At 43.0% G+C, this 24,661-nt stretch overlaps 1 protein-coding gene across 5 annotated transcripts in view; it reads left to right on the top strand.

Moving 5' to 3' along the window:
- Positions 1 to 24,661, top strand: part of ERBB4 (erb-b2 receptor tyrosine kinase 4) — a 576,015-nt gene that overhangs the window by 517,333 nt on the left and 34,021 nt on the right. For all 5 annotated transcript variants that reach the window (XM_039554927.1, XM_039554926.1, XM_039554924.1 and 2 more), the window contains one exon: positions 22,874 to 23,029. In XM_039554927.1, coding sequence (XP_039410861.1) covers positions 22,874 to 23,029 — 156 coding nt within the window. The remainder of the gene's footprint in view (positions 1 to 22,873; positions 23,030 to 24,661) is intronic.

The following is a 24,661-nucleotide window of genomic DNA, read 5'->3' as shown; positions in this document are numbered from 1 at the left end:
ACAGAGCTTATGTTTTCTGAAGAATTGCATAATGAAAAAACATGCAAACCTCACTCCCATCATAAAAATTTACCATGGGTACTAAAGTTGAGTATACAGCAGGGATCACGCGTTATTTATTTCCATGCTAAACTCTGACAAGATGCCAAATGCCACAGAGCCAAGTCTGTCTGAAACATCTTGTAAACCTGAAAAATCAATGTCCTGGGTTGTTTCTTTATTAGCCTTGATCTCACCATCTCCTGAAATAGTGTGGTAGATTTGCCATCTTTTGAGTGGGCCTGCAGCTGCATTCGAGTGGCTGTTGTGTTGACTGTTGAAGGGAGGGACTAAACTCCCAGTCACTTGGAAGACCAATATCCCTGCTGTTGATTTGATGTTGTTAACATCACACTGTATCAAGAACAGGGAAGTATGGGATGTCTTCAGACAGTGATAACAGCACAAGATTGGGGGCAATGTTTGTGATAATCCCGTGGACTTTCTGTCCCACCTTTTGCAGGCCTCCTAATTCCTCCTGCATTTCATATTCCCTGCTGTGCAGTACCAGTGGAGGTCCTAACCTAATTAGTATATAAGCATAACGGAAGTGATTAATGACTTGGGTTTTTTCACTTTCTCTGAATTCATTTGCGGAAGACAATATAGGAATAGAGTGTTGCTGCCAGGTTAAATTGTCTGCTGTCCTTTCTCAGATTGCCCCCCACTGTTGCATTGGTGCACAGGTCAGACCTGAATGTGCATTTCTTTCCCCTTCTGTCACTTTCTTCTGATCCACTTGATATTTGATACAGAGACTTTTCCCAGTGGCATCCGATGTCTGGCTGGCAAGGTGCCTCTAAAGAGTAGGAAAAGCACATTCCAGTTCCAGTCCTGCACAAAGGCAGGGATGTGGAGTGTGTTAGGAGGGTTCCCATTGCTGGTGCTGGGGGGCACAGTGCTATAGTTATCTTAGAAGTGCCAGTGGACCGGGGGTCAGTGGCTTTTAGCAGTGTGATATTTTAAAATAGATACCTTCTTCCTGTTACTTTTGGTCAAAAATGAGAAAAAGAATGAGAAAAGCAATTTTTCCTTTTGAGCTTACCACTGTCAGTTGGGTCTGTGTTGATTCAAGTTCTCTTCCTCAGTGACCTTCATCTTCCCATGCCTGTGAGATGTGAAAGATGCTGTTGACACAAGCAAAGGCTCAAGCTCCCTCAGCTCATATCCCAGATAGCACTTTAACATGGCATGTTTGATGCTGCATATTTCTGTCTTGCTGACAAAGTGGCAGTGAAAGTTATTGCATTCATCTGGGAAAGGGAATGGAGCAGAATGAAAGGCACAGCAAACAGTAATACCTTTCCTTTCTTCCCTGTCCTTGGTCACTAAGACCTCTGAATGCAGAGGGGTTTGGGCACTTTAAACAAGGTTTAGAAATGCACTCCATGGAAAATTAAGGCCTAAAATTAAATTATCAGGTGCATAACAGCAAAACAATCCCAGGTCTTTATTTTCAGGAGCAATGGCTTCTGCATTTGCACTAAGAAATCAGCTTATACACACTAAAATGTGATTGCAGGGTAGTACTACAGGTAGTAGTAACCCTCCCCACTCAGATTTGTCTCACTGTACTTTCCTCAAGTGCATTACACTGCCAGAGAAATCTGGAGGAAGAAGAAACCAGCCTGTGTTGCTTCACACACGTATCAGGGCCACTGCAGATCTTTTGTTGCCAAATCAGCATGAACTGAAGCAATGAGGTATGAAAAGGCAGTACTAGGAAAAGTACTGGATAAAGTGCTAATTTTTAATTGCAGATTTGAGTCTTTTTATTCTTTGGTTAAAACTAGGTCTGCCTCCCAAAATGGCCACTGTTAGCCATGCTATGGTGGATTGTGGTTTGGACAAACAGCCCTCTGCCTTGTGCAGAGGCATCCAACAGACAGCTGCTGTGCACATTGTCATTTCTCTGTCATTGCAGGTGAGAGCTCATCTTCATGTCTTCTGCAGCCTTTTCTTCCATCCCTTTCTGTTTCTGAGGACCTTGGTGTTGGACACAGTCCCCTTTGGCTGTGCTTGTGCTCTTTGAAGAGCTCCCTCCCCATGGGGCTGTCACTGCTGCTTGTGCTGGTTTTAGGCTAAATGAGCCAAGACAGTTGGAACAGTTTAGGAAGGTGGTGGTTACCGTTCCTTGGACCTGAGAGAAATTCGGGAGCTTCTGTGTGAGTTATACAGGTGTAACAGGTCACTGAAGGCAGGCTGGAGACACAGCCAGCAGCTAGAAGGGAAGCATGTGGAAAGGCTGAGAGAATTGGGACTTTTCAGACAGGACAGAGAGGAGTTTCAGATTAGATTAGGCCCTGGCACAGGTTGCCCAGAGAAGCTGTGGATGCCCCATCCCTGGAAGTGTCCAACGCCAGGTTGGACGGGGCTCGGAGAAACCTGGGATAGTGGAAGGTGTCTCTGCCCATGGCAAGGAGTTGTAGGTAGATGATCTTCAAGGTCTCTTCCAACCCAAACTATTCTGTGATTCTATGAGGAGACACAGAGCTGGTACAGAAGGAAACATGCCCTGTTCCCTGCTGTACATGAGTAGTGGGACATCTCTCTGCCAGAGTGGGAGAATAATAAGGACAACATATGCTGTGCTCTCAGTTTTCAGAGGCAAGAATGGTTTATTGGAGCTCATTCCCTCTCCACATCTCATTTCCTTTGGCGTATAATCTGTGTAAGCATTACCTGTTACTGCTCCTCTGTTTTCACTCCACAGGTGCTGCAAGTGAACTACAAAGTTTCATGGCCTGATGAATATGTCACATTGTTTTCTTTTTATGGGATGAAATAAAGCTGTTAAATAAGAACCAGCAAAGAGACAGTTTCTCAGTTCTCACTCGCCCTGAAAGTCTTTTTAGCAGAACAAGCTGAGCATCACCTGCTCTGGAACAGTCGGGCATACAGAAAGATTTTTGGAAGGAAACCGAGGTTGTAACAACCAGGGGTAGGGCAGGGAAGGAGGAGGGGGAAAGACTTTTTGAAGGAAACAAAGGTTGTAACAACCAGGGATAGGGCAGGAAAAGAGGAGGGGGACAGACTTTTGGAAGGAAACCGAGGTTATTACAACCAGGAATAGGGCAGGGAAGAGGAGGATGTCCCCATTGTGGGTAATGAGTGAAAATGAAGTAGGACCGCAGAAGCCGGGATCCTCTGGAATTGCTTGGCTAGCTGGAAAGTTTCAGACCTCTGGGTGCTGCCATCTACTGTGGAAACCTGCCCCCGGCTGGAGCCGCAGCATTCCTGCCTTCCCAGCCCGGGGACTGAAATCCGAGCGTGCATTTCTCTGTGTGCCGTCTGAAGAACAGCTCTGCCAGGTGAAGTACTGAAATAATTTCCCAGGCCAGCTGGTAGGAAATCATGGTTATAAGTCTATCAGGGAATTACAGTTTAATCGCAGCCTGTAGCAGAAAGACTGCACTAGAGTTTAGTATTTTACATGAAAGGCTGCTATTGAAAAACTGTTACCGTGCACTTCAATAGATCTTTGCTGCCAACTGCAAGCAGTTTCGGCTCTGTTGAGCTGGCAGAGTTCATTGATGACAGACTAAGAACTGACATTAAAACGTGTGACAGTGCATTGAGGAAGCGTGCCGGAGGGGATTTTTAAAACAGTCCAGGAGAGGCAGACAGAGGGGTGGGAGAGAAGAGAGCAGGCAGGAGAGCTGGGTCCTGCTCAGAGTCTGGGCTGGCAGGGGAGAGGTGAAGGGACCATGCTTTTCTGCCTTGGAAAAATGTTTTATAAGCAGTGAGCAAACATTGATGGCATTCTTCTGCCAGCCAGTCAGCAAATAACTTAAGCAAAGGAAGGGGACAGAGCAGCTCATGTGGATCTCACAAGCCCTGTGAGAACTGGTAGCTGTTTTTGTTTGCCTAACAGCTAGAGTGATTACTTCTGCCACTCACCCTGAGAAAGCTCCCAGGGGTCCTGAGGACCCCTTCCCACTAAATAATGGCAATTACTATGGTCCTGATCAGAAGTGGGGCAAGGGGAGAAGAGGAAACTGTTTGAGATGAATAAATACTTCCTGGTATATTACCTTTGCTCGGCCTTTAAGTTCTTCATTTCCATGTTCCTTGGCAGCTCAAAACCGAAAAAAAAAAAAAAAGGAACACCAAAAAGCCCCAACCGGTATTCTTTGTGTAGCTGAAAATTGGTCATGAGCCCTGAGATGCTAAATACAAAATCAGAAAGAAAAACCTCCTTTACAGGAGAAAGGTGAAAAGAAAGTCTACATTCTCCCTAACATGTTGTACTTTAGTAAATACAGCATAAATAAGGTCATGGAAGGCTCTTCTGCTAATTTTATCAGTGGCTACAAAACTGTGGGCTGTTTCTTACTACATCTCTGAAATAAGTCCTTTTCTTTTGATACCTCAGGCTTCAGGATTTCTGAAATAGTCTCTTTTAAGTTTTATTCCCTGCTAGCTTTCCCAGTCTCTGCTTATTTGTGAGCAGCCTCCCTGGATTTTGTGAAACAGGGTGCCCATGGAAAGAGGTGAGCAGCTGCTCAAAATACAGGCGAGCAGGCAGAGACAGCTGAGGCCAGAACAAGGTTATTTCTTTAAAGAAATTATTTCTCACCTAGTGAGGTGGCCTCATTGTACAAACTGTTGCTCTTTCTGGAGCAAGTCTCTGTCATCCATCGTCCATGAAAAGTAATGCTCAGAAGTTGGTTTAGGCTGCAAAATTTTGTTTCCTGTCCAGCAGGGGATGGATTTTGTTCCATGATTTCAATTGGTGTTCCATCCATGCTAAAAATGCAGTTGCATGTCTTCTCTTCGAGTCTCGGGAGTTGGGTCTGATCATCCTCTTGATCACAGTACCACTGCACAGAATTGGGATGAGGATGGAGGGTAAAGCTGAACCTGACAATTATGCAGTATTTGAAGGTATGCAGGATGTGAAGGTACATTCTGCTTCTTCTCAGCAGCTCTCTGTCTTTCTCACTTTAATCCAAAGGCCATGGAAGTTGAAAAGATTTCATTGCTGACAGGTCAGAAATTTTCTGTATCAGAGTAACCATTTCATATTTGCTTTTTTTTGCGCGTGTGTGTGTATGAAAATAATTATTCAGTGAGTTGTTTGGATTGGCCACTTGCTCCAGATTTTACTGTTAGAATCTGTTAATCAGCAAAGATATATGCAAGAAGTTTTTCCCTTTCTGTGTTCTGTAGAAGATTGTCCTACATCTAATAATATGCCTGCTAGATCTTTCAGTAGTTGAACTGAATGCAATGAAACCAGGATGTGAACAAATAGAATGTCCTGGTACAAGTACTCATTAGTTGTAAAAATTGATAATAGCAGAAAAATTTATTTCTTTTAGTAGAAGAATCTATTTCTCTGGTTCTGGTTTTGCTTTAACTTGTGAATTGATTTTGCTTTAATTATTATTAGCATGAAGGCTAGGTTTTCTTGTTGTCCGCTTCTGTTACTACTCTTTTAAAATAGTCCTGAGTAAGCAGGAAACTTTGACCATTAACAAGATCCCTAGAGTTTCTTACCTATTTGTCTAATCACATCTATTTTCCATATTGGAAGACTTAGTGGTTGGAAGCAAATGAATTTGAGTCAGATGCAGCTCTCAGACAGAAAGTTTTGGGGCTGGATTAGGAACTGACACAATCCTCTCAGTTTGGATCTGTATCTCTTGGACTTGGGTGCTGACTCTGGTCATTTGTGTTGCCTCTTCCAGATTCAAAGAGAGAACAGTATTTATCAAAATCCCCACCTGGAGGAATTCTTAGATTTTGCTGTAAGGTTGTAGTTTACATTTAGATTTTTTCCCTCACTTTACCTCCTTTTGGCTAATTCTCACCACTTTGAAATGTGAAATATCACAGTTTATATCACTGATCATTAGAATTAAAACAAACAAAAGAAGCTCCAGCCTTTCAGTCATATACATAGAGTGCATTCATCCACATCACCTTAAGCTTTCTAAATTTCCTAGTTTACATGCAAACTTGTTATCTCTGAGGTGCCACAGAAACAGAAACACAGCACAGGCTGGACTCTAAATATTCCATTTTGGGAATGTGGACATGCAGTTTCTATGTAGTAACACTTGTGTCATGCTTCAGTTTGAGACCCAAAAGCCACTGGGTCGAAATGTTCTTAATTAAGGCTGTTCATACCTTTGAAAATCCCATCCATCTTAGATCTGTATTATTACAGATGTGCTCTGGGTTTATTGATTTGGCTTCTGTTGTGAAAGTAGCTGAAGAAACCAGCCCAAACTAGAAATGAGACAAGTTCGCATCTTCATCAAAACTTTCCCCACATTGAAGAGCTGTTCGGGATTAGAATCCTAGTTCATGCTCATTATAGAAATAGTTCTTTTCTACATGTTCAGAGCTGACATTTCCCTGAACTTTTTCAAATTAAGATATGGGGATGTGGTTTGAACTCATTGTTAGGATGGTTTTAAGGGCTTCGTTCTTCTGCAGACACATGTGATGCAGTGAATTTCAGTGGCTTTAGCATAAGACCAGCTCAGCAGAGGGAAAAATGAATTTCCTACCAAATCTGATCTTTACCAGAACCTGACTTTAGTGGCTGACTTGTCTGGTTTGTACCTCGTAGCTTTGTGTTAAGATTTGTATTTGCAATGTCATTATCTTCCAGAGAGAATGGGTTTTTTTCTTTCTCATAATTAAAACAGTAAGAATTAATGATGGACTGGGGAGGCTTGCTTTTCTGCAGTAATGAAGTGGACCGCTTTCAGTGGCTAAGAAAAAAAGTTAATACAGTGATTATTTTGGTCTGAGCTAAGTCCTATTGTAAAAGACAGCAGTATTAATATTGTATTAGACACGTAAAAAGTCACAACCCAGAACAGTAAACACATTGCAACTAGGCAGTATAGCTTTGATTCTAATGCTCAGCTAATTACAAGAGAAAAGATGGTAATTTTTTTCAAAATTTATCTGTCTCTCCCCATTTTTACCGCCCTCCCCCCCCCCCCCTTTTTTTTGTCACCTAGGAATATTTAAACAAAAGTTACAGTCACTTCTGCTGGCTTTGCTGAACCACATCCCTCTACCCAAACCAGCAAATTCTGCCCCTCCCTGCCTTTCATTTGCAGTTCTTCAGCTCTCACCATTCCTGGAGGGACTGAGGCACCTCTCAGGGATCAGCTGAGGGCTGCAGGAGAAAGCCCAGCAGTTATGGCAGAACCAGGGCTCTGAGTGCCCAGCATAGGAGAGGAGAGAAGCTGGGGAAAGGGGCAGTGATTGCCCTGCTCGTGTCATTAGGGAATAGCAGCTCGCTGAGAGTCTGCACTTCTGTTTGAGAAACCCCATAAATGTTGGCAGCTCAGGCTGTTTGTATTTAAAGTTATGTCTCTTCTGTTTCTGAAAAGTATTCGTGTCTCACTCTCCCAAGAGCAGTGTCTCTTACTGTGTCACGCTGCCTTGGAAGCACAGGGATATGGAAAGGTGGAGAGTCAGTAACTTCTGACTTACATGATCAGCCAGAAATTGAGATCTCTTATGCTGTTTTCATGAGCCTCACAAAGGGATAATTTGTTACAAATTTTTCCTTAATGATTTGTAGTTAATTTAAGAACATACGGAAAAGTCCTTCTTCCTTGGAGACAGATCCTGACTTCCCTCTGCCTTGGATTCAATGCAACATCCATCATTCTGAGGTTTGCCTACAAGTCATACTGAAAGTCCTGTTCTAACTTTGTCCCTCCTGCATGTCATCATGCAGTCTCATACAGACATCCAGTTGGCTTTATGTCCTTCCCCTTTTGCATGGCAGTGTTTTCACCCCACAGGAGACATCTGGGCTTCCTGGCTGGCCTCCCGGGGCTGAAATCCCCCCCTTCCTCAGCCACTAATCCATTCAGCAGACTGAATGTCTTCTCACTCTCCTGCTGAATGAAAGCTGGTTTTCACTCCCATCTGGTCCCTTGTTGTTTCACACAGCTCCTGGAATAATATTACTCATTCTCCTTTGCTGCTGTTAATTCTTTCATAAGAAATGTGCAAACCAAATTCCTACTTAAAATACACGTGCTGGGATGTTTCCAAAACATTTGGTGCTTGCTAGGCCAGATGCTTATTGTGATGTACCTGTTTGTTCAACACATACCAAGACTCTGCTGTTTGGGTGTTGGAAATGTAAACACAAACATTAATATTGGTCTGGGATCCTGTTTTCCTTGGCAGATGAAAGCGGCCTGGCACTGTGGGGCCACAAGATATAAATTATCCACTGACGCTGTGAATACTGTAGCAGACATTAGAATAGATTTAAAAGATGAACTAAACTTTTGGATCTTTCAGGAGGAAGTTTGAGAGTCAGATGTTTGGGGAATGTCTTCCTCTAAATCTTCTTGCACCTCCACCCTGTTGCCCACAGTTGTACTGTAAACCCCCATTCCTCAGGGGAATTCTGAAGTCTCCAGCTCCATGAGCTCTTCTGATTTCATTTAAAGCAAAACCAAAGAATGGGTGTGCATGCACACAGAGTTAAAGTATATCCTGATGTCTTGATGGAAGGCCAAAAGGCAAATAAGAACAGAACCCAGTAAGTATTTCTGACTTTCTTCCTTTTTTTCAAGAAAGAGACTTTGGCCTTGATTTTTCAGTGTTTAACGTTGGCAGTACTGTGTCTGTTATGTTGGCTGTAATCCCAGTTCATACCAAGACATGAAATATTAAGTGTATGTGTGTTATAACATGTATGTTAAGTGTAAAGGTGAACTTTCTGGAGTACTGAAGGACTTAGTTCTGTGGCAGTCTGCCTTCTGGGGGGTTACAGTATTGCTGCTATTATAGAAAAGATCAGAAAGATCTGCCAGGCTTGCTGTCCTGGATGTGCCAGAGTGGTCCCGTTTGTGGTATGAAGGTGTTCCAGTATAGTCTCTCTCCTGAGCAGTAGCTCACACCTCAGCAGGAGCAGATGGCAGCTATCAGAACTATGTGAGGTTTGCCATCCATAAATAAAGGCCCAAAGTGTATTTACATAGTGCAGGGCTTTTCCCCCTCAGGACAGGACTCGATGGTTACTTAAATCTTGTTTAAAAAATGGAAGGGAAGCTATTTTCCTGTAAAAGAAAGATATGTGTAAGGGCTTGAGTTTTCTTAGAACTTCTTGGACTTAGGCTGGTTTTCTATGGAAATTACCCTCATTGCAATCTCTGTGTCTCTCTTCAGTTTCCCTTGCAATAGCTTTTCAAAATGTTGGTTGAATTTATTCAGATTTGACAGGGGAGAAAAGGTCTCAATGATATTATCTTTGTATGAGTTTCATAAAAATAGGCATCTAGATAGATGAGACTGTGATTAGTACTCCCACTAAAGGAAAAAGAGGCACTGTAGGCTCAAGACATTATTAAACAGCTGAGAGTCCATGCGGGAGACTGACAGGGAAAACCTGCCTTCGGGCTGTGTCGGAGAGTCTGGCTGCTCCTGTTTCCATTCCTTTTGCCACACAGATTGCCCAGCATCCCAGTGCTGAGAGCAGCAAAGTAAAATGAGCCTGTGCTTTTTGTCCTGGATGTATCTGCAGTAGGATTTGGAGTAGGATAGCAGTGCACCTGAAGCATCAGCATGACACATCAGGACCTTCAGAGAGGACTCAGTGTTGGAAAGGGATCTGAAACCCCCCAAACCAGCTGTTCTCCAGCCCTCCACAGTTCACAGGGGGCTTTTGGTTGGTTTTAGTAGAGATCCTTGAAGAGGAGTAAGTTAGTCTATGATAAGCTTTAGGAAACCTTTTTGTGGCTGGGGATGTCATCATTCCTACAAGGTAAGGTCTACACTTAGGTCAGTCACCACTGCAGATGGATGGGGATGCAGGAATGTCCAGGGAACCTGTGACCTTCCTGTGGGACTCTGCAGTGCCCCAAACAGGACTGACCAGCTGGGTGCAGATCCAGTGTCCTGGCTTGCTGCTGTGGTATTTCCAGGCTAAGGAGACCTGGGCTACCTCCATAGCTACATAGGAGGCTAAAGTATCTGTGCTGCATCCAACCTTGGCCTTTGCTTTGTAGCCAGCTTAGGCTTTCCTTAGATGAGTGACCCACCCTGCACTTCCAGCCTCAGAGTTAGTAAGGGAAAACTTCTTTGGTTTTGCTTTAAATGAAATCAGAAGAGCTCATGGAGCTGGAGACTTCAGAATTCCCCTGAGGAATGGGGGTTTACAGTACAACTGTGGGCAACAGGGTGGAGGTGCAAGAAGATTTAGAGGAAGACATTCCCCAAACATCTGACTCTCAAACTTCCTCCTGAAAGATCCAAAAGTTTAGTTCATCTTTTAAATCTATTCTAATGTCTGCTACAGTATTCACAGCGTCAGTGGATAATTTATATCTTGTGGCCCCACAGTGCCAGGCCGCTTTCATCTGCCAAGGAAAACAGGATCCCAGACCAATATTAATGTTTGTGTTTACATTTCCAACACCCAAACAGCAGAGTCTTGGTATGTGTTGAACAAACAGGTGCATCACAATAAGCATCTGGCCTAGAAAGCACCAAATGTTTCCCATTCCTGAGCATCTTCTGTCCACAGGGGACTGTGTCTGTCATGAGTTTGAGGCCAGGTGATTGTCAGCCCATTATGGGCAAAGACAAGTGAGGCAATGTCACAGAAGTTCCCATATGAAGGACAAATCTCTCAGCAGTTTTCCTGAGGACAGGGTCTCTCTGACCCCTTTACCAGCACCGCAGTAGCTGTCCTTTAGTGTCATTCAGCAATTCAAGCAAAGATGATCCAGCATCTCATGGGTAGTGGTGTGCTGGTCTGCAGCTCCCCAGAGCAGGCGCAGGAAGCCCTAATTTTTGTCAGGATAAGTGTATGTAAATAGGGCTGCATTCTTTCTTCCAGTAGAACTTCATGAATTTGAGATCAATGAGGCCCCCTGGAGCTCTTTGGAAAAGCAGTTCTGTGAGCAGTAGAGCTGCTGAGAGCTGGTTGCCTAAGATTTGTCTCGTGATTTGGTTATCTGGAATTTAATATGTTCCTAGTGCTAGTTAAAGTATCCTCAATAATATTTCTATCTTACATGGAGTCTCTTGTGCCCGAGAAAGACTGTGATCACAATAGCAGGAAAATACTACAGCCTTACTCCTATCCTTGCCTACCTGCTTTCAGGAAACTTATAAGAACACAAAACTCTTGAGGCAAGTGTAGTGCTAAATCAGATTGAAAACACTCATAAACTCTCAGAGACAGAAAAATAAATATGCACACAGTCACATAAATATGCAGTCACAACTGCATCTGCCTGATTTCTTAGGGAGCCAAGCGTGGCAATGGAGTGGCAAAAAAAAGTAAATGTCAATTCCAATGAAAACAGTAATGGTCATGTGTGAGCAGATGAAGTACAGCTTCTGAGAAGCTCTCCCTACCATTCATTCTGTCTGTGCTTGGCTAGGAATTATCAATTAATATTTTTGGAATCAGTGTTTGGAAGTGCAGTGTGTCTTTATGTGCCAGAAGAAATTTTATTATGGTGAGATTTGGAGAGGTTGTGCAAGTTTTCTGGAGAGTAAGAGCCAGAATTACATATGGGTGTGTTATGATCCAGTCATAATAAGTTCATAGGAGTCCACCTGTGATCCCAGGCATGCTCATCCACCTCAGTGCCTCTAGAAAAGCTCTTTCCATCACAGTCCATAACACCTGGAGACTGATGGACAGCTTTTATTGACCTGATCATTCTGTCCTCAGAGACAACTTGATTCTCCCTGCCTTGCTCCTAAAGAACCCTTACTGTAAATGCCTTCCTAAAGGTATTTCTGTTGGGGGGTCATGTTGTGCTTCTGCCTGTGTTTTAATCAGTGTGGTTCAGTCAAGGTAGAGAAATATTTTGAGCCTGGTGCATGTTCGTTTTAATTGAAGAGGAGAAAAAATGCAGCATGGTTGGTTCCTTGGGGAAATGGTGAATTTCTACAGCTGATCCTTTGAAAGATCTCAGCAGTTTTAAAGAGAGAGGGAAGAACTGTGAATGAAGCAGCCAAGAGATGGAGGAACAGCTGAAGAATGCCAGCCAAGAGAGTGTGGGAACTGTGCTCAGAGATTTCTCATGTTTGGATCTGATCCAAATGAACCAAAAGCAGTGTGAGACTTTTCTACTCACTGCAATGATTTTACTATTAGCAGACCCTTTTAGGAATCTTCTCATTTCAGTGCTAAGAAGAAGATGGTTCCTGTTCTATGTGGCTATTTGTCAAAAACAGTTTTGGCACATTGGCAGTGCTGGAGCAATAGTCTGGAGCATGGAAATGCTGCTGCAGAATCGCAGGAAGAACAGGGACAGCTTCTTTGCCAGGGTGTTGGTGGCTGATCTCCAGAAGGTCTTGGTCACAGGTTAGAGGAAGAGGCTGGGTCCTCTTAAAAGCCTTTGGCTACTCCAGGCCAGGTCCTATGTGAATTCCATAGCCAGGGCTAGCAGTTTGACACTGTAAATCATAGAAAAGAAATCATGGCTATTGATTAGAGTGAGAGGCATAGCTGGGGTCATAGCTGGGGAGAAAGCTCAAGAATGAGTCTTCTCAAAGAAGATTTGGGATTTTAGAGGAGCCCAGGGTTGCTGGGTTTCCTCTGCTTCCCCAGTGAATTACTTTGCCAATGGTTAAAAACCATTTCAGCCTGATTCGTATGTTCCATCTGGGCGCTGTGCAGTGGTAGCAGCACTGACCCAAGGCTTGAACCTGTCTCAGTTGTAATTAATGGAAAAACTCCCTTTAAAGTCAGAAAATCAGGAATTGAGTCTTAAGACACTTGAAATGTTACTATCAGTGGAAGTACACCTGCCCTGATTGCTCTGTGTTCCACTCAGGTCACATGTTTCAGCTCAGCAGCTCTCAAAATTTCCAATGTATTCACCACCCACATGCTCAGATCTCGAGATGTCAAAGTCATGAGTACTTTTCTTTCTTTTCAAATAAGTCATGGCCTCCCTGGCTCTGGAAACAGCCTAACAAAAACGTAGCTGTAACTGAAGTATTGGCTGTAGCTGGGAACTGTACAGAGATCAATTAAAACAGTCAGTTTGTGCTCACTGGGAAATTTCTCAGATTTGGGAACTAAAACCCGCAGTGCTGGGATTCACCTCAAAATAAATGGATTTCAAAAGCTTGAGCCTAACCTCATTCAGATCTTTCTGGGATGTAGGGAAAAAAAAAAAAAGAAGACATCAGTTTTATTTAGAGGCCACGATAAAAGTTTCTTTTTAGATATTTACCACTTTAGAAGTAGTTTCTCCCCTGTGTAGGATTGTGGTCTCTTGGTAGGTCTGCAGAACCACTTTACAGGAGGAGTGAACCAATCTATGACACAAAATATCACTGCAGTCATCAGTGCTCCATAATTATCCAAGTGCACACACCTGAAGGGTAGAATTATACTTTATTTTCTGTGAGTATCCTATAACAAAGTAATGTGAGGGCTTGTTTGAATTGCATGGCCTTGGATGTGTTACCCCCACATCTCCATGGAGTCGGTGTCTGGATAGGGCTGAGCTGAGGGACAGAGGAGCAGGGGAGGGAACAGACCATGCGCTCCAGTGCTCAGCTGTCCTTTACTTTGCCACTGCAGAGTCTCTGGCTGTGGTCTGCATTCCCAGCACCGTGAGGTGGCCAGGCAAAGGTGGCAGGCTGTGTTTAATGATCCCGACCCAGGCACGGAAGGAGGTTCGGTCTGAAGGCGGGGAGCTCGTGGGGCACAGTGGCAGCTTGACTCACACTCTATGGGCTCTCACTGTCAACACAGCAATGCTCTGAACCATTAATAATAATGTGATGTTTTAGCTGGGGGGAAGTAAGTGTCTCTTGAAACCACATTTCTGCCTTCCACGCACCCCATTCCAGCACTCATCTGTATTTACTGAATAAGGTTAATGGATTATTTAGCAGGTTTCTCCAGCCATTATCAGAGAGCACACTCTGTTTATGTGGCTGGCCTCTCCTGTTCTGTCAGTGTCATAAGCTACTCAATTAGAAAAGGGAAATAAAATGTATGTAATAGGTAACTATGGTTACCTGTGATGTGGGTTTTTAAGAAGTGCTCAGAAAGCTAGTGGCAACAGAGTTTGGAAGTTCAAAGCTGTAATTTATTCAAGAACTCTCTTGAATCAGAGTATCAAAAGCATTTAGAATAGATTCAGAACATTTTCTTTTGTGGAACAGTGTTGCAGTCCTAAGCAGAAGCTCTTGTACAGACCGACTGCTTGCTCTGCTCATGTGAGAAGAAAATAGGAGAGGGAGAGGGTAAATATGCCCTTGTTCGACTTTTCTCTTGCAGAGCCCAATAGCCCTGGCACTGGAATAGCTTGTGAAAGTGGTGGTTTCTGGAAGTAGTGCTTCCATTGTCCTGTTGTTTCCCTATTTACCCTGGAACAGTGATTTTAAAAGTGGTAAAAATACAGAGCCCCAAAGCTGCATGAGCTTCAGGGGCATCTTTCAAATAAAGGTCCCTACCTCAGAAATTCAGCCCCAATCATGCTGTTTGCTCAGAAAAGAAAATAAAATCCTCCATGTTTAATTTAATGAGGACACAGAACAGTGCTAACAGCTTTTAAAAGGACTGAAAGTGCCATATGAAACACGTCTTAAGGTCAAAAATTTCACCTCTCAAGTGTTTCAGGGGGATCAGGTGAATTCTGTACATATTTGCCCTTTGCAAAGCAGGGAGCTGTTGCAGGCTCTTCCTGTGGGATTTTTGTGTGAACACACAAGACAGTGCCACCACAGTGTTCCCTGTCCGCTCCATGGGCACTGCCCAAGAGAAGGGGAGGGTAATTTCAGCTGTCCAAAAACACTGTCTCAACCAAACCAACCAAGTACACAGGGTGCAGGAAAGACCTGTTCTGTCACATATTTTATTGTCATAACATGCAACTACATAAGATGAATACTGGAAAACCTTGCATCCCGTGCATGACATGCCAGTTTAGCAGCACACTTCCAGAGGAAAATTATCTGCTACAGGGTCAGGAGTCATTTCCCAAGAAAGCTGTCTAAAAAAAGTTTGCAATTAAGAGAAGACATTGGACTCAACCCTCTGTTAGATGTTTGCTGGATCCCACCTTTACACAGGTGGTTTTGCTCTGCCCTAAGTTCACTTTCTAGTAGGCCAGCAGAGAAATTCTGAAGGCTTTAAATGCTTCCCCCAATTCCTCCTGTTTAGCCGACTTGAAACACACAGTGTGTAATTTGTTAAAGCTGATATTTGTTAATATCCCCAAAGCTGGGGTTATTGCAGTTCAGTCAGGTGCAGGGCATGGCTGTGAAAGGTCAGGGTGTGGTATGGTTTGGAGTGCTGGAGAGTTTCCAGTGTGTTTGCACTGGGGCTGTGCTTGTTCTGAACCTGAGGGAAGGCTGTGCTTGTATCTGTTAATCTGGAGGTTCCTTATTAATAGGCTGCACACTTCATTGATTTTTAATTAATTTCTGAAGAGACACAGAGGATAAGTGCTGCAGCCCACAGACGTCTCTGTACTTACTGCAGTCCACATCTCTATTGATTGCCTGCCTAAGGAGCAGAAGTAATCCATTTTAAATACACTTTCTTGGAGAGACTGAATGCACTGCACAATACACTCTCCTGACTGTAATTGCATTGGCAAGAGGTCAGTGGTGGGGGAGACGTAGCCCATTGTTCAAGTGTGCTGCTGTGAGTTTCCTTCCAGGAAGGTGGGCAGTTTGGAATTATAGCATCAGGAAAGCACTGGTCGCAACTCCCCCATTACAGTTGCACTGGGAACTCCTTTATAGGCTGCTTTTAGCCTTCCTGCCTCTTCAGAGGAAGGAGCTGGAGCTGGTCTAACTGAAGCAATTAATGTAAGGGAGAAGAATAGCATTCAAAAAGCCTGTTTGAATTGATACCTCTCTTTGGTTGCCACTTCAAAAAGCATCAAACACTTTCCAGGAGTATATGATCCACTGGGAGCTGAAACCTGAAGTCTCTGAGCACTCCCCAAATCAGGGGACAGGTATGTTCCTTCTGCTGGCACATGTAACACAGATTACTATGATTTCTTTTGAAACAGCAATTTGAAACAGCCTTTGTCATAAGGACTGTGATTCTGCCAGTCTCTAAACTGTAGCTACTTTGCAGTGAGTGTTATTGCCGAGCAAGGAGAGTTTTGCAGTAGTAAGTTTGTTATTTAGGCAGTTAGTTCTTGTTTAAAGGCCTTTTTCACAGAAGAAGGTGGTGTTGGTACAGTTGCAGCCAGAACTGCACAAAGTGCACTGGTGATACACTTACTGTAAGCACAGCTACAAGCTGCAATTTCTCACTCTTCTTTGGGCTGCAGTCTCCTGAGCTGTGGTTTTCTTCAGAGCTAATGGGAGAACATCCCTGTCCTTTTGGGCTCTTTGGGAATAAGGGAGAGTAACGTAGTCTGTCCACACAGCCCAGGAGGCTGGGACACCTGGTCCAGGTGAAGGGGTACCACAGCCAGTATGACCCAATTTGCCCACTGAATGGAGAATGGAGCTGGCACAGGAGAGCACCTTGTGCCCAGCTGTCTTAAGAAAGCACCTGAGTTAATTGCAAAATAGAGATTAGATACAACTCCACAGCTCCCTCCCTCAGGAATCTCATGCTTGGGAATGAACTTTGCAGCAGCTGCACCGATGTGGCTGTAGGTGGGACCAGAACTCAGAGCTACATCCAGTATGGCCAGTATTGAAATAAATACCTGGTCTGTATCTCATCGCTTATGCTACTTAATATATTTATGTAACATCTTTCATCAGAAGAACATGAAGTGCTTCCCAGACTCTTTATATTCAGCACCACCTAATCCAGAAAGCTGTACAATTTGAGGGAACCTGGGAGACAGCTCATCTTTCCACAGGAGTTCAGACTAAGGACATGTTTGATGATGCAGTGGAACTAAGGCCACTTCTGGTGTTGCCCGAGGAGCTTCAGCACCTACCCAGGATAGAGAGCTTCATTTTAAGGGTCCCACAAGCCAGAACTGAGAACCAGTCAATTCAGCAGTGACCCACTTATCTATGCCATGAAGGGGTGAGATGACTTTCCTGAGATGTTTATTTAGGATTGGAGTAGGTCTGGCCCATCAAAATGTCTGCTTAGTCCAGTCAATTAAGTATTGAAATGTCATAATCTTATGAAATTGCTTCTCCTCTCATTTCTTTCCACTCTTTCTCCCTTTATGAATCATCTGTCATTTTGGAATAGACTGCATTTTTCCTGTAATTCTCATCTAATCAGCCTCATAGCCTCTTTCCCTTCACTTTTGCTTCTTGAGTTTGTTTCAATCTGTTGTGCTTTAGCATCATCTTTATTTTGTGTCCTGGGATAGAGTTTAGCAGTGTAGTAAATCAGGCTTTTGGACTCCTATTTCTGGAACGAAAAAACTGCAGCTGCCACATGGTGCAAAGCAAATATCTGGTGCTGACTTCCTTTTATTCAGACTTGTTCTTTTGATGTGCAGCTGGCACTTTTATATCGCCACAGGTAGTGTGTGTCCTTCTGTGGTTGGTATGAAGCCAACTCATCCCAATTTTGTGCTTCAGCTGAGCCAGCCCACATGTGAGCAGACAGAATTTATACTTCTGGGTGAGCCACAAGTGGAGAGATGTAAGACTGACCTATGTTCGAAACATCACCACTCTTTTCACAGCAGAACTAGCTCAAGTTACCTGTGCAGGAGTTGGATTTTCACTGGTTGTCATTCCATAGGGATAATAATCCGGCTGCACTGAGATCCCATCTCTTGAGTCAAGTACAGATAGTCTTGGTCTTGCTTCTGTGTACTCTGAACTGTTCTGTCTGAAAACTTTTAGCAAAGTCACAGCAGGACTGGGAGGAAAGCGCTGTTGTCAGCAGTGTCCCCTCTGCTCATGTCACACCTGCTCAGATGGCAGTTCTGGCAAAGTTTCCATCATCTGGCCCTGCTCAGGTGGACAGGACTAAAGCAACTGTAGGAAAATCCAGGTAGTTATATCAACTTTGTGTCCTAAGTGCATCTGAAGATGGCCAGCTTGAGATAAAAGCACTTTTACCCTGAGATACAGTTTGCTACACATTAATAGCACATTGCTTCAAACTTAAACTGAAGAGAAGTGAAACCTTGAGATAGTGAGCAGGAGATGGGAAGAAATACATTACTATCACATAAGCTTTCTTTGTCTACCCTTTACCAAAGAGAGAGAGAGATTAACTTACCCCCTAAAATTGAATTGAACTCCTAAATACTTGGGCTTATAGCACAGCACAGGATCAGGAGTGGTTCTCCCTTGCCAGCTTCACCAGGGCTGGCAGAATTCCAGGCATTTTCAGAAATGGCAGGTGACCTGGTGGAGATGTGCTTAGCACGAGGTGTGAGTCCCCAGGTCAGGCTGGTAGCATCGCTCTTCCCTCTCCTTGGCTGTGAGGGTGACCTCCAGTGCCAGCTCCCAAGCCGACCTACACAGGACATCACACTTCTGCAGCTGAGTCAGTGGATTTCAGAGCAGTGTCAGTCTTTCTCTCCCACAGCTCTCTCTGGAGGAACAGCTACCTGGATGAGTCTGGTTGCTCCTGACAACAAAGGGCACAGTGTTTTCCTTGAAAATGTATTTAGCCCCAGGCAAAATTACACCTTTTCCATGGGGTATGCAGGGAAAAAGATGATCATTTGAGGCTTTCTGCAGTGATTCACATTATTAAGCAAGCCTCGAGTTATTAGGATGGTAAGAGAGCAGTCTCCAAAGCTGCAGATTAATGTCCATGAGACTTGAGTTGGACTTGAAATTTTCTTCCTTCATATACCTGAAGAATGAATTTGATGAATCTGCCATGTGTGCTGGCTTTGGTGGGTGTAAGTTATTATCGAAGAAAGACAGGCTGCTCTTAATTTCTGGGTGAGATAAGATCAACATGCCCTCAGTTTAGGGAAACAATTATATTTAATGTAGAAAACAACCAAAAGTCACACTGAAAAAAAGTATTTATAGGGGGTTTGCAGTGGGCTGGTGCTGCTGAAGATCTTGGAGCAGGTGAAGGTCTTTATACTTACTTTTTTAACTGGATTTGTTCTTGCAAAATGATGTGTTGCATCTTGCAAGACAGAAGACATATGTTAAACTTTAGTTAGTGATTCAACACACTTCAGTTCATCTTTAGCAATTATCCCAAAAGGACTTTGCATTTAATGACTTACATACCTGTTTGAATTCTATCCTGAGTAATGAATACCTTTTTTCTGGAGATGAAATCCAGGCACCTGAGGGAAAGAGCTTTCAGGCAAGATTCATGCAGTTCAGAGTTGGGCATTCCCTGCACAGCAGCTGCCACTTTTGAAACAAACCCAGAAGCATCCTCAGCAGGGAGGTGGGACTCCAAAAAGTCCAGAAAACTGAAGGAAACCAAATTACAGCATCTGAAATAGTCTGTGCTCATATCTCTTACACTCTGACCTGTACAAATGGAGGCTGTGCTCAAAAGCTTCCCCCAGAAACTGGGAGGCAAATTACAGCAGCAGCAGAAAGTAACACTGCTTATAATAAAGTAAGGAAACAGCAAATTATGACCACAACTTCAAGGCATTTCTCAGGGTACAAACCTGTGATTTGCCAGAAAAACTTCATTTTCCTTTTTTTAAAAAATCCTTTTATTCTCCTATTTCCTCCACCAGCCTAGCTTTGGTGATACTTCCACAGCACTGGAAATCCTAATACTTTGTGAACCTAATTCGATGTTTTGTACACTGAAGTTCAGCACTTGGAAAGATCAGAATGCTGTCCAAGATCATTGTCTTCTCTTGTCCCATGGGTTTTTTGACATAAAGTCTCTTTTCCACTGTCCCACTTCAGTTTATTCCCAGCACATTATCTCATATTCAGGTCTGATATTTTTCTTGTGAAAAGAGCAAACCTGACTGTGCCTGAAGTGACCATTCCAAAGCTGTCACAGTGCCAGAGAATTTATAAACACTCCTTAATAAAATTGCAGAAGATATTTTTTTCATAGCTCTTATCAAATAATTTTTAGTCTATTCAACTAATAAAATGTCTTCCTGGTATTCTCTTATGGGCTTTTTTATGGGGGATGTGTATTTTTTATCATACTTCTGTATCATGTTAAAAGATTAAACATTCATATAGAGCTTTTTTCCCTGCCAAGTTCAAAAATGTCTTCAGATGGTGGTTCTCTGCATAATATATGTTTAGACAGTATTGCTGCAGTGAATACTATAGGATTCCCTTTTTTAGATTCTTGTCCTTCCACTTGGATAGTCTCATTTATTGAAAATATATACATATCTACCTTTTCATTTATACTTCTGCCACCCACATTTAAAGCATGTTGATGGAGTATCAGGAAAAGCAAACATGTTTACCCTGGGTATTCCCAAGAGGATTTACATTTCTGCAGACCATGGGCTCTGCAGAGGATTTTGTAGCTGCCAACCAACCCTACAGGGACTGGTTTTAGCTTTTATGTAACACAGGTGGGAGAAAGCCCTGAGAAGGTTGTTTGACAGAGGTGAAGCAAACTGAAATGCAATGATACACAGGCAGTTATTTCTGCCCTCTTTCTGGATAGAATAGAAAACCAGCTGTGGTATTGCTGGGGTGCGATACAAGGTGTTGGGTATTACACATTTTCTAGTTCTTGAGAGAGTGTGGGGTTAGGATGAATAAAATAGAATCTTACTAAAATGATACTAAATAATAGCACAAAATTGGAGTAAATGGATGTGAATGAATAGAGTAAGCAGTGAAACATCCTAAAGTGTTAGCCTACAAGTTTAAAAAATGCTTGAAATTAGAGACAGTAAAATAAGACCAAAGAGGCATGGATAAAAATTTGGTTGTGTAACTCTTTCAATGAAGGATGGTTTTGCACACCTTACCATCCATTCCTGCCATCATTAACTAGAATCAGGAGGCTAAAGCCTTGGTACAGGTCATCTGTTTTGATTTTGACAAGACAAATTCTGTATTTTCATTTTGGCCAAAAGAAATCTGCAATATTTTCATATTGCTTCAGTGCTGATAGCTACAAGTTAATCTATTAAAAATTATAATTTTATTTGGACCTGATATATTCTGGTGCCAGCAGAATTCTCTCATCAGCTGGTATCACAGTGTGATTCTTGTGTGATTCACAATCGCTTAGACCATGAAATTTATTTGTCTTTTTTTCTAGGGGTTTTAATTTGATGTCAAAAACCATTGCTGTCAAAAAACCCCATAATTCTTTTGGTCAAAAACATAATTCTGATGGTCAAAAGCTGAATATATTGATTTGCAATTGGCAGGAGGGTGTTTGTTTCAACTAGCAGTGCTTCTAAAGAATAACTTCAGTTGCTTTGTGCCAAAGCATCCCTGTGTCCTCTTTCAAACCCCCTTCATGTTGACTGCATGAAATAGTGTTTATGCCAAACGTTCTCCCACATATTTTCAAAGCTTTTACTGGTGTTTGCACTGAAATTTTTCACCTAAAACCAGCTTAGGGCTCCATTTGATGCTTTTTGCATAGACATCCACTTTCACAGAATCCTAGAGGTGGAAGGGACCTTAAAGCCCATCCAGTTCCAGACCCCACCATTTGCAGGGACACCTTCCACCAGACCAGGTTGCTCCAAGCCCTGTCCAGCCTGGCCTTGGACACTTTAAGGAATGGGACAGCCACAGCTTCTCTGGGAAACCTGTGCCAGGGCTGGGTCCAGACACCATGAGTGGCAGCTGGTATGGGGACAGGTACCTACGAGCTCCTTAGGCTGTGAAGGGATAATAAAATCTGGCCCATGGCACTGAGTAATCTGGTTATTTTAATCACTACATGTGACTCTCTGAATTATCATCTGTATTGTGGGATAATATGATCTCTTTGGTATTCAGCAATGACTTTTTAAAAATTATCATATATATTATACAGAGCTAATATACTGAGATACCTTAAAGGCAATTATCAAGTGTGTGATTTCATCTGTAGGTTCTAATAATGGTGGTTAATGTCATAAATGCCTTTTAATGAAATTATAGGCTTGTAACCCTGCCCAGCTATCCTTTGTGTGTCATATAATTAATAAGACCAAGCTTTGGTGTTGGTCTCAGTGTCACAAAGCATTGTGCAAATTTCCATACTGATGGTAGATGGTTAGTCTCCCATCAGAATAAGAATAAGGTTAAGGCCAGGCAGCTTGAGTATATGTTACCTTATCTTTAAAGGCAGCTGGATGGACTTGTTAACAAAAGTACTTCTAACAGAATATATATGCTCATAAAAAAAGGGCCATTGATCTAATGTCTTATTATAATACCACAGGCAATATTTTAAGGGAGTGAAACGGTAAGGGAGTTGCAGCACTTGGAATAAAGAATTGTTTTCCTTCTAATTCACTGAGGGTAGTGAAAATTTGTGACCAACTTAAAAACCATTTGAAGATGGACAAGAATCTTCATCTTGAATTGAAGATACTTGTCTAGAATGTAACAGAGCTGGGATTGTTTCCCAGTGTGGTCTGATTTCTGGGGGGCTTTGGCTAAATTGATTATTTTTTTATGGTCATCAGATTTCCTGTCTGAAGAACAAGGGCCGTAATATTTCTTTTCTTTGTCTCACATTTCCAGATTTTAAGCCTGCTGAAGCAAAAGAGTTATCTGTGTGTTATTTTGTTGGGTTTTTTCCTTTTGGTAATTGAATCCTATAGAATCATTCATACTGGAGTAACTCAAGGTCATCTAATACTGCCTCCTGCTCAGGGCAAGAGCAATGTTTAACTTCTGCCCTCTAGGCCATTTTCTCATTATAAATACTCATCATTGAACCAGACATTTTATATGTCACCAGTGGAAGTTACTTCTCAAAAAACATGTAAGACTTATTAGGATTATTGTACTGTTCTTATTCCTTCAGGGAATGATGTACCTGGAAGAGAGGAGACTCGTCCACCGGGACTTGGCAGCCCGTAATGTCCTGGTGAAATCGCCAAACCATGTGAAAATCACTGACTTTGGCTTGGCCAGACTTTTGGAAGGGGATGAAAAGGAGTATAATGCTGATGGGGGGAAGGTGAGTACTGAACATGTCTGGAAGTAAACTACCATACTGTGACAAGCCTCCTGAAGTTACTCCTTAGGTCAGTGTGTCCCTGTGGGACTGTTACCTGTGCAAGAGAGTCTGTCAGTGACGGAGCAAAGCCCTTGCAGAAAAACTGTGTTGTGAAAGCACACATAAAAGCTGCTCATTTTTTGCACAGTGAGCTTATCCAGGCACTGAAATATAATTGCATGGGCAGTTTTCACACTCAGAATTAGGTTTTGTTCACGTGCTCCAGTTTGTGTCTTGTTTTGAATACTTCTGTTCGATGAGTGATGGATATTCTGGGGCATTCCTGCCCAGCTTCTTTCTCTGGCCAATATACACCTCAATAACGTGCAGTCCCATTTTCCCAGGCAAATAATTTTTGTGAAAACAAAAGGGAAGGCCACAGAACATGAGAATTTAGCTCTTCTATCACACTGGACGAGCCTGTGTATGTTACGTCTTGCATCTACCTCTCCAATACCATGCTGAATGCCAGGCCACTAAAAGCCAGCTTGAGGATAACTTTGAAACCAGACATTTTCCCCTATTACTTTCCAGCAAACCACACAATGGCCATGCAGTGCCTTACCTCATTTCTGCTAATTTCAGATTAATGCATGATAAAATTCAGAAGGCAGTAAGTACGTGGTGCTTCTGGCTGCTCCCTAAATATCTTGAAATTCCCCATTTCAATCTGTCACTGAATCCCAAGGGATTCTGCTTCGCCTGTCATTCCTTTTCCTGGATGTTCTGTTTGCTTTCTGTCTCCTTGCTGTCTGTGGTTTTTTGTTCTCACTCATGCCCTTGTCTGGGACAAACAGCTGTTTGTGTGCTGTTCTCTGGGATGAGCTGCTGCCTTGTTTGTGTGGCTGCTGCCCTTGGATCACCTGGACAGGTCAGTCAAGGAAGTGAAGAGCATGAGAGGAGCCACCAGTGCTTCCTCATTTCCCCATGGAAAGAGACCTCCTGTCAGGGAAGGTGGGATTTTGGCAGCTTTCCCCGATTCCTTAATTTCTGTAATTCTCTTCTCGGTAACCCCTCAGCCTCTTCCCTCCATCAGAGAGTGAATGACAGAAAATGAGTTGATCCTTGCAAACAAGCTGTTCCCTGGCAGTTGTGTCTTGGACTTGTTACCCTGCTGAGAGCTCTGGAGCAGGATTTACATCAGATGTATCACTTCCCAGGTCCAGAGAAGCATCCTGTGAACTCCAAAAGGCATTGGCAGCGTCAAGTTGTATTGAGAGCATGCTAAGGGAGGTCCAGACTGGACTATCAAGTGGTTGTAAACAGAGGTGGTGCAGTTTCCATCCTTGAAGGTTTTAAAGTCCAGATGGGACAAATCCCTGAGTAACTTGGCCTGATCTCCTAAGTAGCTGAACCTGCTGTGAACCTGAGGTGGGACTAGAGGCCTCCTGAATCACTTCCAGCCTGAGTTGTCCCATCATGAACAAGGCAGCTTTGCTCCTTCAGCAACTCTTCATGTCTGGAGTGACCCAGCCATATACAACGGGAATGAAAGCAATGCACTTCTGCAGAGTTTAGTGGGGGAGGATGAACTGTCTTTGCAAAAGTTAAAACAACCTTTATTACAAGGGGCTATTTTTGCCATAACTCTGT

The sequence above is a fragment of the Corvus cornix genome, chromosome 7 (genome assembly GCF_000738735.6).
Source record: "Corvus cornix cornix isolate S_Up_H32 chromosome 7, ASM73873v5, whole genome shotgun sequence".
Lineage (NCBI taxonomy): Eukaryota > Metazoa > Chordata > Aves > Passeriformes > Corvidae > Corvus > Corvus cornix.
Note: the sequence above shows the minus strand (reverse complement) of the source record. Positions and strands in the feature narration are given on the sequence as shown.